Below are 13,487 nucleotides of genomic sequence, written 5' to 3' on the forward strand. Positions count from 1 at the left end.
ACACACACACATACACACACAGACACTCACACACACTCACACACTCACTCACACACAGACACACACACACTCACTCACTCACACACACACACACACACACACACACACACACACACACACACACACACACACACACACACACACACACTCACTCACTCACTCACACACACACACACACACACACACACACACACACACACACACACACACACACACACACACACACACACACACACACACACACACACACACACACACACACACACACACACACCTGCATCTTTCAGGTGAGGAGCAATCAAGTGTTCTGATCTCATGAGTCGTCTCATGTATGTGCAGTTTGCTCAGACCGGCTGGTGGATTTCCATCTGCATGGAAAAACAACAACATGTAATTAATGCAACACTTTGTTCCTTTGAATGTTTTATGGGTTCCAAAATGTCTGAGACCACATTGAGGAATCACTCACGTTTCATTTCAGTCTCAAAATAAATAGATTGTTTTGGGATTTTTAATTTGTTTTAAACACAAACATTTTAAAACGCTTAAAACAAAGAAAAGAAATTAGGAGAAGAAAATAAAATTGTTTATTAATTATAAGTTACTTATAAGTATAATAAATGATAGAACAATGCAAAGAAGCATTTTCACAAGAGGACTCTGCATATATAACTTTTAAAAAGCCTTCATCATTTTTTGGGGGTATTTTCAAATACCTTTTATGTACAGATTCGACTGTTATAGCCTTGTCCCAAACCCAGACATTCAATATTAAACTATGAAAATCTATTATAAATCTATGATAATCTAAACAAAGTGTGAAATAAATGTAAACAATTGTAATATTTATAGTGTGAAAATGACTTCTATCAACTTGTCAGAAAGTAACGACTGTCCCGCATTTGTGATGTTATGCAAAAAGCGCAAAATATTATTTATAGGATACATAAAATTGTAGCTATGTAATAAGCCTTAGCAAGAAAAGAAACCTCCCATTTTAATAACACAACTTTAAAAATATAATTTCCATCAGCATTATTTACAGTATATATATATATAGTATGTACCCTGTGTCTTTAAACTACGTTGTCTTCGGGGCGATGGCTGTTGTCCACCAGGCATGCGTTTGGTGGCTCCACTTAGTTCTGGGGGCTGAGGGGGCCGTTTGGATTTGTTGAGGAATAAAGGGGCCGACGTGTGACTCAGACGATTCTTATTCCGGCTGTCTTTGTCCAGCGGTCGTGACTTTGCCTTCTTGTTAATTGTGGCCTGGGTTGGGACTGCAGTGCTGGAGTCTGACAGAGAGAAAAGATATACATGTATATGTGTATAAACCTTATTCACGCTAGCACCATGTTTGATCCTTCATGGGAATGACAAGGAAGCTGTGAGGACAGACTTACTATCTCTTCAATGGCATGAATGGTATAAAGCTCTAAGATCACATCTGATTTTCCACAGCTCATGTCGTATGATCCCTCACAACCTCGTTGTCATTCCCATTCAAAATCAAAGATGGCGCTAGCGTAAATAAGCTCTACTAGAACTAAAGCTGGATGGCATGCAGTAATGTTTGAATGAGTTTTTTAGCAGCCATGAGCAGCATAGAGCAGCTTTTGAGAAGTAGGATAATATGACAACAATTTATTGATACATTGATTCACTGATTCATTAATGAAACTGATTCAGCGATTCAGCTGTTGAATCAAAGTTTTACCTCTGTAACAAGACATATTTCCAAATGAAACCTATTGAGAAAACAATCTATTTTATCCATCAGGAATTGATTGGATTGTGAAAAGTGAGCGTTAGATACAAGAATGGAGTCAGACCTAATAAATACGAGTTTACAGTCAATATTTGAGGTTTTTGTGCCTTCAGAAATATCTCCAACACCAACTTTTGAGAAGTCAAATTCACCCTCGAGAGCATTTTGATGTATCCCAATAGTAAAACTACTTTCTCAAATGTATTATTATGTACTATTATTACTATTATTAACACTGTACAGAAAGGTTGTATTAGTTAACATTAGTTAACTTATTATATAAAATTCAATAACATTTGCATTAGTAATCTTTAATAAAATTAAATGTTTAAATAAAAGTTTTATTCATTTTATTGTATTAAAAAGTACACAATAATCTAAAAAAAAGTAATCTAAACCAACATTAATTTATTGTAAAGCACCTATGTTTGTCAGTATATATATATATATATATATACTTTTACCACTTTTTCTCTTCTTTTGTACAATTGTGTTATATACTGTTATATTATGTTTATTTATTATTTTGATTTTTGTTTGTTTTTGATTTGAGTTCACTCAGCATAAAAGCTTGTTTCAGTTATTGTTAATAAAACATATTGAAAACTAATAATCATTTTAAAAAAGTAAAGTGTTACCACTATTATTTACATACCAACATTCATTTACTGAGTTAACTACTGACAATTTTAGTAAGGTTGCTTCAACTGTAGCCTGAAATGTCTCTGTCAAATAGCCTTTTGGCTAATTTTATATATTTTTTTCTCTCCAATTTGGAACGCCCAATTCCCACTACTCTGTAGGTCCTCGTGGTGGTGCGGTTACTCGCCTTAATCCGGGTGGCGGAGGACAAGTCTCAGTTGCTCAGCAAGTAAAGACGCTGACTACCACGACTGGAGTCACAAGTTCAAATCCAGGGTGTGCTGAGTGACTCCAGCCAAGTCTCCTAAGCAACCAATTGGCCCGGTTGCTAGGGTGGGTAGAGTCACGTTAGGTTAACCTCCTCGTGGTCACGATTAGTGGTTCTTGCTCGCAATGAGGCGTGTGGTAAGTTGCGCGTGGACCCCGCAGAGAATAGCGTGAAGCCTCCACAAGCGCTGTCTCCGCGGTAACAAGCTCAACAAGCCACTTGATAAGATGCGCGGATTGACGGTCTCAGAAGCGGAGGCAACTGAGAATCGCCCTACGCAACCTGGATTGAGGCGAGTCACTACGCCACCACGAGGACTTAGAGCGCTTTGGGAATTGGGCGTTCCAAATTGGGGAGAAAATAAAACAAATAAGATAAATTTTGTTTTCATTTTGACTTTCAAAGGCTGACAAATTTAAAACAACCACCGTATAATTGATCTGTCGTAATTTGCAACATGTCTGGTTTAGTTGTAATACCTGGAATGGATTGGTTGGTGCTTGGCAACAGGCTGATGGTGGCTGTTTGGTTAGTTGTAGCAGGTGTCGGAGGGCAGCAGGCCGGGTGATTGGACAGAGATGAAGAGGTGGATTCTGTTTACAAACAATGAACTTCAATTCAACTATGAAACTGATAATCGTCTGGAAAATATGTACACATATGAAATTAAAACCTCTACAGTATATTATTTGTGTCAGTGTTGTTCTAGTACCAGGAGAAAGAGTCGACGTGGTTACTTTGGGAGGGGAGAAAGAGCCCTGACGAGCCGATCCCTGAACAGAACGAGACCTGTTGAGATAATAAACAAAAATCGCAAATGAAATCTTTTTAATATTTCACTTGTCTCTCCTAGATAGCAGTGAGATTAAATAGAGAGCAAATGGAGATTTCACTGATGTCTCTTGATGCTCTTCCTGAGAAAAATACCTCACACGTGTCTCCTCAAGAGTTTCAAAAGAGATCTCAACAATGTCTCAATCTGTAGCCACTCAAAATTCTGAATGAACTTGTTCTGTGCTGGACAGGAGGATGAAGTGATACAGAGGAATAGAGAGAAAGAGGAGTGGAGAGCATACCACAGACAGAAGGATGGACAGAATGTGACGGTTGCAGTGAGGAAGGGCGTCCAAGAGACGAAGAGAAGGCAGCGGGACGCAGAGCTACCAACGACAGGAAATACACTGAGAGAATGAGTAAGGAGATAAAATGAGAGTATATAGGTATAAAGAGATAGCAAAGCACACGATGTGGTGGTATGTGTGTCTGTGTACATACCCCTCGCCATCAGTTATGGTTCCATGGTGTTGAAGATTGAGCACATAGAGGATGGACATGGAGATGACACTACAGAATGAGACAAAGCGAGAGGATGGTGAGCATGAAATACTGTCATTATAATGATTTGGGGTGAAATAACTTTTTCTCACCTGAAGGCCATGATGATGACCAGTGCCAGGATGGTGCCCTGCATGAACCTGTGACTCAGACAGCCCTGCTCTGGAACAGATTTCTGCAAAAACACATCACTCAGCAATTATTCTATCTCATCGCAGCCATTCCATTCTATTTCTTCCAACATTTGCCAATCCATTTTATCCCATCACATTCCATTTGTTCTGATCTCTTCAAATCCCACTGCAGTTGCATCTAGTACTGTATTATACTATCCGATGATCGCATTTCACCCCACCCCCTACTGTATGTCCCATTCCAATATAACTTTGTCCATTCCATCAGATTGCATTCTGTCTAATTCCATCCCATCCCATCCCATTCCATTCCACCACTTTCCATTTCTTTCCATATTTTTCTATTCCATTCCTTTCCTTTCCATTCCATTCAATCTTAAAAACATTCCATTCCATCACATTCCATCCCTTTCCATTCAATTTCATCACGTTCCATTCCTTATCACATTCCATTCCATCACACACCATCTTTTTCCTTACCATTCCATCACATTCCATTCCATTTAATCTTATTTAATTTAATTCCATCCCTTTCCATTCAATTCCATCACGTTCCATTCCTTATCACATTCCATTCCATCACTTTCCATCTTTTTCCATTCCATTCCATCACATTCCATTCCATTTCATCTTATTTCATTTCATTCCATCACATTCAATCCCTTTCCATTCAATTCCATCATGTTACATGCCATCTTGTTCCATTCAATCCACATTCCATTCCATCACATTCTATTCCATTTCATCTAATTTCATTTCATTCCATCACATTCCATCCCTTTCCATTCAATTTCATCACGTTCCATTCCTTATCACATTCCATTCCATCACACACCATCTTTTTCCATACCATTCCATCACATTCCATTCCATTCCATTTAATCTTATTTAATTTCATTCCATTACATTCCATCCCTTTCCATTCAATTCCATCACGTTCCATTCCTTATCACATTCCATTCCATCACACACCATCTTTCTCCATACCATCACTTTCCATCTTTTTCCATTCCATTTCATTCCATCACATTCAATCCCTTTCCATTCAATTCCATCATGTTACATGCCATCTTGTTCCATTCTTTCCACATTCCATTCCATCACATTCCATTCTATCTTATTCTTTTTCATTACATTCCATCACATCACTTTCCATTCAGTTTCATCACGTTCCATTACTTTCCATATCATTCCATCTCTTCCAGTCCCTTTCATTTCCTTTCCTTTCATTCATATTCCATCCCATTCCATTCAAATCCACTCTGGTTTATATATATGTGTATATTTTCGAGTAACAGCTGTGTAAAATCATACCTTGTTTCCTGGCTTGGCTGTTTTCTTCTTGAGTGGGCCACTTCCAGTTCTGCTAAAATAACTTCCCGATAGACTAGAAAATAAAGTGCACAGTTTTTTAAACTTCACTCTGAATTCACTCAAACGGATACACCTGTGAGTGCACAGATTAACACACACACACACACACACACACACACACCTGACTGTGCCTCCACTGATGGTGCTTTTCATGCTATCAAGTCGGCGCAGTTTGGCGAGTTTTCGGCTCCAGCGTTCAAGCTCGTCAATGCGAGTCTCCAGATTATCTGTGAGTTTGCATAGTTCCTTTACTGCCCCCACATTCTCCATAAAGATTAGCTCCTATAGAATCAAACAGACATACATGAAACATACAGTACAGACAGACAGACTGTGTTGGAGTCTCTATGAGTGTGTGTGAGTGCTCCTACTTTATTGACGACCAGTAGATTAGGTATGGTCTCTCCGTTAGTACACACCACATCTCCACCCTCTTTAACAGCTTCTGGCAAAATTTGTTGGACTTCCTGAGCGATCACCCCTGATGACACACACACAAAAAATACACACTTGTCACTGTCTGATTGGAAAGTGCACTTCATGACAATGGAGTGGACTATATATATATATATATATATATATATATATATATATATATATACATTATTTGTATTTTTTTATTCTGAGGTGAAATATAACATGGGCATTTTATTTTTGACCTTATATTCTGGGACTAAAGTGACTGGAATTATAATCTGTGGTGACAGTACCCATCTCAGCGGCGGCTTCGATGCCCACTGTGGCTGCAAACTCAGGCTTAAACTGATAATGCACCAGCCTCATCTGGGAAATCCGCCTCAAGTTATCGGTGGTGTCCACCTGGAGAAGGAAATGACAGAAAGAAGAAAGAAAAGTGCAAATGATCACATGCGGGTGTATAATAATAGAGAGAGACACATACACAAACACAAAAATACAGATGTACCTCTTTCACGTTCTGCTTGGTTCTAATATCAGAAGGGTGCACAAGGGAACCCATGATCTTCACGTTGCCGTGGACGACCAGGGCCTCATCGGGACGGTCTGTGTTGATGCCCACCCGGCCGTGATGGTACACAGAGTCTGGCAGCTGTCCTCTCTGCCACAACACTTCACTGTCACTTTCAAATTGACCTGGGTTAGATGCCTAGAGAGACAGAGAAAGAACGAAAGAAAGAAATGGACTAAGTGATAGAACAATAATGTCAGCAATAAGCTGGGAAGGCAAGTTGTTACTGCAAATTCAGATAAATTGTAAATAATGCCACTCATAAAACTTTAAATAAATAGTCTGCATTTAATAAAGAGATATCACTGTTTCAGTATTTTCTAATAGATCTTATAAAGGAGAATAAAAACAGTCAAAAAAAGCCATTACAAACAAATAAATGGTGAAATGATTGGTCAGTCTGATAATTGACACAAAGAGACAGGCTGTGATTAAATGAGGTCTGTCAGAGAGACACGACCAGACTGACAGCGGTTACCCTGACGATGATCCTCTCGGAGACGTGAGCGGCCACCGTGAAGCTCTGACCGTGACAATGAGCTTGAAGAGCGACAACCAGCATGAAGTACCTACTCACACACATAGACACAAAAGATAGAGTTAAATACTATGACTTAATGAAAAGTCAGAGGAGTTGCTTTGTTTTTAAATGAATATTCTGGGTTATTTTGAACTCAAAGTAGCACATTTGTGACAAACTGGCAAGTACAACTGACGGAATTATTCTAAAGTGGTTAAAAGCTGAATTGTGAAGCTTAAATGTTTCGCTAAAGCACATATATTTGGAGCTGTAAAGTTGTCTAAGTGGGATGGAAGTTTATTCGGGGTGCGGTGCGTTTGCCTGGTAGGTTTTCATTTCTATACAGGAGTTTTAAAAACTGAGGGATGAGTAGAGTTCAGTGGTAATCGATTGCATGCCACAGATGTTGTCAATAGAGCTTAAAGGGACAGTTCACCCAAAAATGAAAACTCTCTCATCATTTACTCACCCTCATGCCATCCCAGATGTGTATGTCTTTCTTTCTTCATCAGAACACATTTGAAGAAAAATAGAAAAATATCTCAGCTCAGCAGGTCCTTAAAATGCAAGTGGATGGTGATCAGACCCTTTGAACCCCTAATATCACAGACAGTCTGCATAAACGTCATCCATTCGTCTCCAGTGGTTAAATTAATGTCTTCTAAATATAGCTGGCACGTGAGACACGTGATAACCGATGCATGTGCGATACATCTTCAAGATCAGCGCTGGTTAGGACTGAGTAGGAGGAACGCTGTACAGAAGATTAGTTGGTTTTGGTTTAGATCTGTATTTGTATCTGTTTGTTTACTCACAATGTTGCGTTTGTGTGCTTGTGTGCCTCGATGTCTCAACCGAGAGAAAAACGAGATTACGTCTATGCAATGCATGTCAATGCAAATTCGTCACATGAGAGACCATTTAAACTTAGCGCTCTCATGAATGCATATACTGCTGCTGACCAGAAACGATGGTTTATAGTTATAGTCAAAAGTACTTAAATATAGATTTTGTTTTGCACCAAAAGTGATCATATTACTTTAGAAGACGTTAATTTAACTGGTGGAGTCGAATGGATGACGTTTATGTTAACTGTCTGTGATTTTAGGAGCTTCAAAGGGTCTGATCACCAACCACTTGCATTTTAAGGACCTTCTGAGCTGGGATAATTTTCTATTTGTCTTCAAATGTGTTCTGCTGAAGAAAGAAAGTCATACACACCTGGGATGGCATGAGGGTGAGTCAATGATGAGTTTTTTCATGGGTGAACTATCCCTTTAAGTTGTAAATAACCCTGAATATTCTCTTCAAGATTATATCTCGTACCTTTGGTCGGGGTTCGGCTTGCCTTTCTTCCTCATGTTATTTGCTGTGGTCTCGCTGAAGTGTAGACGACCAACGGTTACCTTGGTAACCTGCTCTGGTGGCAGTGTCACTCTGCAAAACAACGGTCGACATTTACATCACATCTCAAATCCACACCCTTAAAACTCTTCAATTGTAATATTTCACAGAAACTAGTTAAAAGAGTCTCACAGCACTGGTTTGAAGGGCCTCTTGCTGCGGTCAGACTGCGACTGCTCCACGTTAATGGCCTGATTCATCGCTTCCAACTGGAAGACACGCAGGTACAGTAATAGACATTTTATTAGTGGTAATGGAAGTAGAATTGTTAAACGTTAATTATTCCAAGTTCTGGAAATGTTAATCGATTATTTCTGATGCTCTTCTATAAATGGGAAAGGGTTGTGGTTGCTGGGCTCACCTTGACTCCGTTGAGTTTCAGGTAAAAGCATTCAATCAGCTGCAGTCCCTCGCTGGTCTTCATGTATTTGGGATCTCCCGGCATTCCGATGTACACCGTCACCTGGAAATGGTTCTTCTTCTGACACACAAACGCGTCATCAGCCAAGGAGAAGTTAAAACCTTTATCTGCATCCACTCTATAAGTAGGCATTGGACTGGAGAGAGAGAAATTAAATCGCATAAAAAAAGTGATAACGAAGAACATGAGACTAAGGTACTTAATCAGGACAAAATGTAATATATATTAATATAATTTTAATATTTGATATTTTTAATATTTATTAATTTATGTGGTTATATTGTCAGTGTACTCGAAAAGTGTGACGGTTAAAATGTATAACAGTGGAAACAATCCACCAATGAGAAAATTGTGTCGAACAAAGTGCACCAAAAGAGCTCTGCAGTGACTGGCCGCTCCCAGAGTCACTCTCCCTACACTCTCAAACTGCTGATATATATGAAAATATCGGAAGATTTTGCAATAAATTGAAAATACACAGTTTCTATTTTTATACTAAACAACTTTAAATCAATAGTTTTGTATTTTTCCATCACTTTCGCAATGCATCATGGGATTGCAGTTCTTTACCTCATTACAGACGTGAAGTACACAGCCTTGTCTGATTTAAACATTTTTTTTTTTGCTTCAAATCAAAGTTTGTAAGGTTGTGATTCACCTCGTAGCTGGTTGGTTTGGTTCATGGCTTAGAACTGTATGAAGGTGTGGCAGAACGGAGGGCGGGGCCGGGTCGTGAAGCCGTACATCCGGCCCCTAATCAGGCTAATCAAGCCTCAGAGAGGAATAAAGGCCGACTGGAAGCTGCAGTGTGAGAGAGAGAGATTTACGGACAGCTGTCTGACACCTGCGTGTGTGTGTATGTGTTTGTCTTATTCTCTCGCACTGCAACTTCAAGTCGGCCTTTATCCGTCTCTGAGGCTTGATTAGTGGCTCCGCCCTCCGCCCTGCCACAGAAGGATTTTATGAAACCTTTATGGAAGAAATAAATGGGAAAAATACTTCAAATACTTCAAGAAACAAGACAGCAAAAAAAGTGGGCGGGCACTTTTGAGTACAATTGCATAATAATAATAATAACAATAATAAAAAAAAAATAGTGATCTAATACATTTGAATCAATGTTTTGATATTAGTTTAGTAATTTATGAAATAAAGCAATTGCTCCAAACTTTTTTTTCATATTATCGTAACACTTATAGAACGACCAATGTAATGAGAAATTGAACAAATGAAATGAGCCATGTGGAAAACTTATATTTGTATCACTAAGTCCTGCCACTTCTCAATCATTCTCTCTCTCTCTCTCTCTCTCTCTCTGTTCATCCTCATTCCTCTCTCTCTCTCTCTCTCACCAAATCCCTGCTCTTGCTCTCACTCCTACACACCGTTCACCTCATTGGAATTCACTGGCCTCTACCATCCATCTCTCTCTCTCTCTCTCTCTATCGCTTTTTAGAACTGCCTGATACCTCCCTATACCCCATTAAATCCACCCCAAACACACATACAGTTTACACACATCCTGAATACATGTCTCAGTCTCCTCTCTGTCATAAATCTCAGTACAAAGGTGTATGAGAGCAGGGGAGCACCCACAGTTCTTTTCCACTGCTGTCGTATAACGGAGTCCATTTGTTCTGCTGGTGCGGCTGCCACTTTATGCACTGGTAGTTTGGATCCAGATAAGAGTTTTCTGCATCCTGCATCAAACCTGCCCAAACACGAACACAAATGTCATGTAGTGTTTAAAAAGCAATCCGTACTGTACGATACTGTTTCCATCTGAATCTACAGCAACACAGGGACACAGTTTTAAAGTTGAGCTGTGCAATCTGAATTAAAGTCAATGAGACAGATTTAACAAACAGCAAACAACTTTGTTGCCGCCAGATCTACATCTGCCGTTCAAGTTATGTACGTGTGATTTGACTGGATGGGAGTCATGAGAAACTCTCCAGCCAATCACGTTGATAGTTAACAATAAAATCAGGACAGGACAAAACAGCGCAGTAAAAGTACAGTTACAGCACTTAAAATATACTCAAGTAAACGTTTACCATTTTTAAACTACTTAAAGTACAATTCTTGGGAAAAAGTCATTAATTACAGTAATGTGAGTATTTGTAATTCATGACATTACGCCCCCGCCGTTTCGGCTCTATTGCTGTGTGCGCAATATAATGTGATAAATGTACAGTTTTGTGACGCTACAGCACTACTCATTGGATAAAGTAATAAAGTATTTCTTTAGTTACTCTGGACGTAAAGAGTGTGTGTACCTGGCTCTTGTTTGATGATGCCCGTGAGTATCTGAGAGTTGAGAGTACTGTTGGGAGAGTCTGAGTGTTTTCTCTTCTTTGCCGGATGAACCGGGATTCCACTGGATAGACACGGACAAGCACTATAAGAACTTTTAAATGATGATGTGGATTTTGCAATCTTATAATGATGGTCTTTTTCTCCGTTTACTCTATTCTACAGTAGGTCTCTGTGGAGCGGAGGGGGGCGGGGCCGGGCTAGAATGTCGCACGCCCGGTCCCCAATCGGCCTGATGGGGCGCGCGAGGGATAAAGGCGGCCGGTGACGACGGTTCGAGAGAGAGAGGATTACGGGCATGTCCGTCATGTGTGTTTATGTTTGTGTGTTTTGGTTTAAGTTTTCATTAAATTATTATTTATATTGACAAGCCGGTTCTCGCCTCCTCCTTGCCCATCTTAACCCGCTTACATTAAACACACGTGACGGACATGCCCGTAATTCTCTCTCTCTCAAACCGTCGTCACCGTCCGCCTTTATCCCTCGAGCCCCATCAGGCCGATTGGGGACCGGGCATGCGACATTCTAGCTCGGCCCCGCCCCCCTCCGCTCCACAGTCTCCCAACATGGGAAAGAAAAAACAAACAAATCATTTACATTTTACATTTATGCATTTGGCAGACACTTTTATCCAAAGCGACTTGCAGTGCATTTACTACAGGGACAATCCCCCCGGAGCAACCTGGATTAAGTGTCTTGCTCAAGGACACAATGGTGGTGGCTGGGGGATCGAACCAGCGACCTTCTGATTACAAGTGATGTGCTTTAGTCCACTACGCCACCACCACTCCAAATCAAGTGTCTTTGAAATATCAATTGGTTCTCCTAGACAGCAGTGAGTTAAGCAAATGGACTTCTCCGTCTTAAAAATTAATCGAGCAAATCTAGCAACTCATTTCCCATTAAATTCTACCATGACCAAATTATCTGAGCTGTGCTTTCCTCATTCAATTTCAAAGCTCTATACTTTAACTGTACCTCAACAATTGACTCACTTGAGACCAATTTCATTTTCCCTAAGACATTTTAAAACAAACAAGTTGATACTATAACTGATTTTCCTCTCTTACTCTGGTGCTTGTGGATGTTGCAGGAGTTGATGTAGCATCTGACTCTGCTGCATGTCTCCGCCCCCACCGCTGACAGGACCAATCGGATACTGCGTGATCATGGGCTCCGGCTTCAGGTACATGTCCCGGTGCATGCTGGGATAGTGGGGGTGTGTGGGGAGAGGCGGAGGACTGGTCATGTGACACATGTTCTCGGGCGTCATTGTCCTGAGCATGTGCGGATCTGGGACGAAAGAATAAAAAGTCACGAATACGCTCATTTGTGTTATTGGCTCAATCAGTTTGGTTTTTCTAGTTTTCTAAATCTGTCTGTAAAATCATAAGAGGCACTTTGCTCAGGAGCAGTGAACTTACCGTTGGCTTGCTGGGGGGAATAAGGCTCTGAGCTGGAGTCCGGAGGGGACTCAGGTAGCGTTCTGTAACAACAAGAATAACATAAAAAAGTAAATAACTACATTGAGTTTGTCAGTACGAAACACATTTTAATTATTATTTGATTTATCACTCTGTGTAATGTAACCATGTGTCGCTATGTGTTTGGAACGGTTTGTCCATCAAACGCATCAAAATGCCCAAAAAACACGTCATTTCATATTCACAATGTAATCCAATTGCATTAGCGCCATAAACATCGTTTTGTTTTCGTGAATTGCTTCTGTACTGGGCTTCAAAATGCACTTTTGCTTTAGCGATAACGTTGAGGCCGTTTTTGTTGATTCTGACCTCTTACCACACATGAATGGCGCTTGTAAAATGCCGAAACTGCATGACCACATTTGTGTAACGCGCCCCAGGAACCTGTCCATATTTCTTGAAACTTCCATAAGAAATGCAAGTGACATCAAATAAAGAGTTAGGTTGGAAGTAATCCAAAAGTAATCAGATTAGTTTCCCCGCCAAATGTAATCTGCTAGATTACTGATTGCTATTTTTGTCATGTAATTTGTAATCAGTACTCAATTACAGTACCCAGCACTGTCTATGGGATTTTTTGCCTGGGTTTATCACTTATCAAGGAACAATTGGAAGTGCGATTGCTCAGATTGTTACATTTACATTTATGCATTTGGCAGATGCTTTTTATCCAAAGCGACTTACAGTGCATTTACTACAGGGACAATCCCCCCGGAGCAACCTGGAGTTAAATGCTTGCTCAAGGACACAATGGTGGTGGCTGTGGGGATCGAACCAGTGACCTTCTGATTACCAGTTATGTGCTTTAGCCCAATACACCACCACCACTCCAC

At 40.1% G+C, this 13,487-nt stretch overlaps 1 protein-coding gene across 4 annotated transcripts in view; it reads right to left on the reverse strand.

The window, feature by feature from the left end:
* The window catches only part of LOC127640521 (myelin regulatory factor-like), a 43,002-nt gene that overhangs the window by 5,150 nt on the left and 24,365 nt on the right, over positions 1–13,487 (reverse strand). Inside the window, exons 4-23 of one of the 4 annotated variants that reach the window (XM_052123131.1) lie at positions 12,595–12,656; positions 12,241–12,463; positions 11,134–11,234; positions 10,451–10,565; positions 8,795–8,990; positions 8,566–8,642; positions 8,356–8,466; positions 6,988–7,078; positions 6,447–6,647; positions 6,232–6,340; positions 5,893–6,002; positions 5,643–5,803; positions 5,462–5,534; positions 4,106–4,188; positions 3,954–4,022; positions 3,755–3,859; positions 3,391–3,467; positions 3,158–3,271; positions 1,068–1,295; positions 275–368 (exon numbers count right to left, since the gene is read on the reverse strand). In XM_052123131.1, coding sequence (XP_051979091.1) covers positions 275–368; positions 1,068–1,295; positions 3,158–3,271; positions 3,391–3,467; positions 3,755–3,859; positions 3,954–4,022; positions 4,106–4,188; positions 5,462–5,534; positions 5,643–5,803; positions 5,893–6,002; positions 6,232–6,340; positions 6,447–6,647; positions 6,988–7,078; positions 8,356–8,466; positions 8,566–8,642; positions 8,795–8,990; positions 10,451–10,565; positions 11,134–11,234; positions 12,241–12,463; positions 12,595–12,656 — 2,400 coding nt within the window. Of the gene's footprint in view, positions 1–274; positions 369–1,067; positions 1,296–3,157; positions 3,272–3,390; positions 3,468–3,754; positions 3,860–3,953; positions 4,023–4,105; positions 4,189–5,461; positions 5,535–5,642; positions 5,804–5,892; positions 6,003–6,231; positions 6,341–6,446; positions 6,648–6,978; positions 7,079–8,355; positions 8,467–8,565; positions 8,643–8,794; positions 8,991–10,450; positions 10,566–11,133; positions 11,235–12,240; positions 12,464–12,594; positions 12,657–13,487 lie in introns of all 4 variants that reach the window. The other 3 variants (XM_052123132.1, XM_052123130.1, XM_052123133.1) reach the window with 3 other exon arrangements.

The sequence above is a fragment of the Xyrauchen texanus genome, chromosome 49 (assembly GCF_025860055.1).
Source record: "Xyrauchen texanus isolate HMW12.3.18 chromosome 49, RBS_HiC_50CHRs, whole genome shotgun sequence".
NCBI classification, from domain to species: Eukaryota; Metazoa; Chordata; class Actinopteri; order Cypriniformes; family Catostomidae; genus Xyrauchen; species Xyrauchen texanus.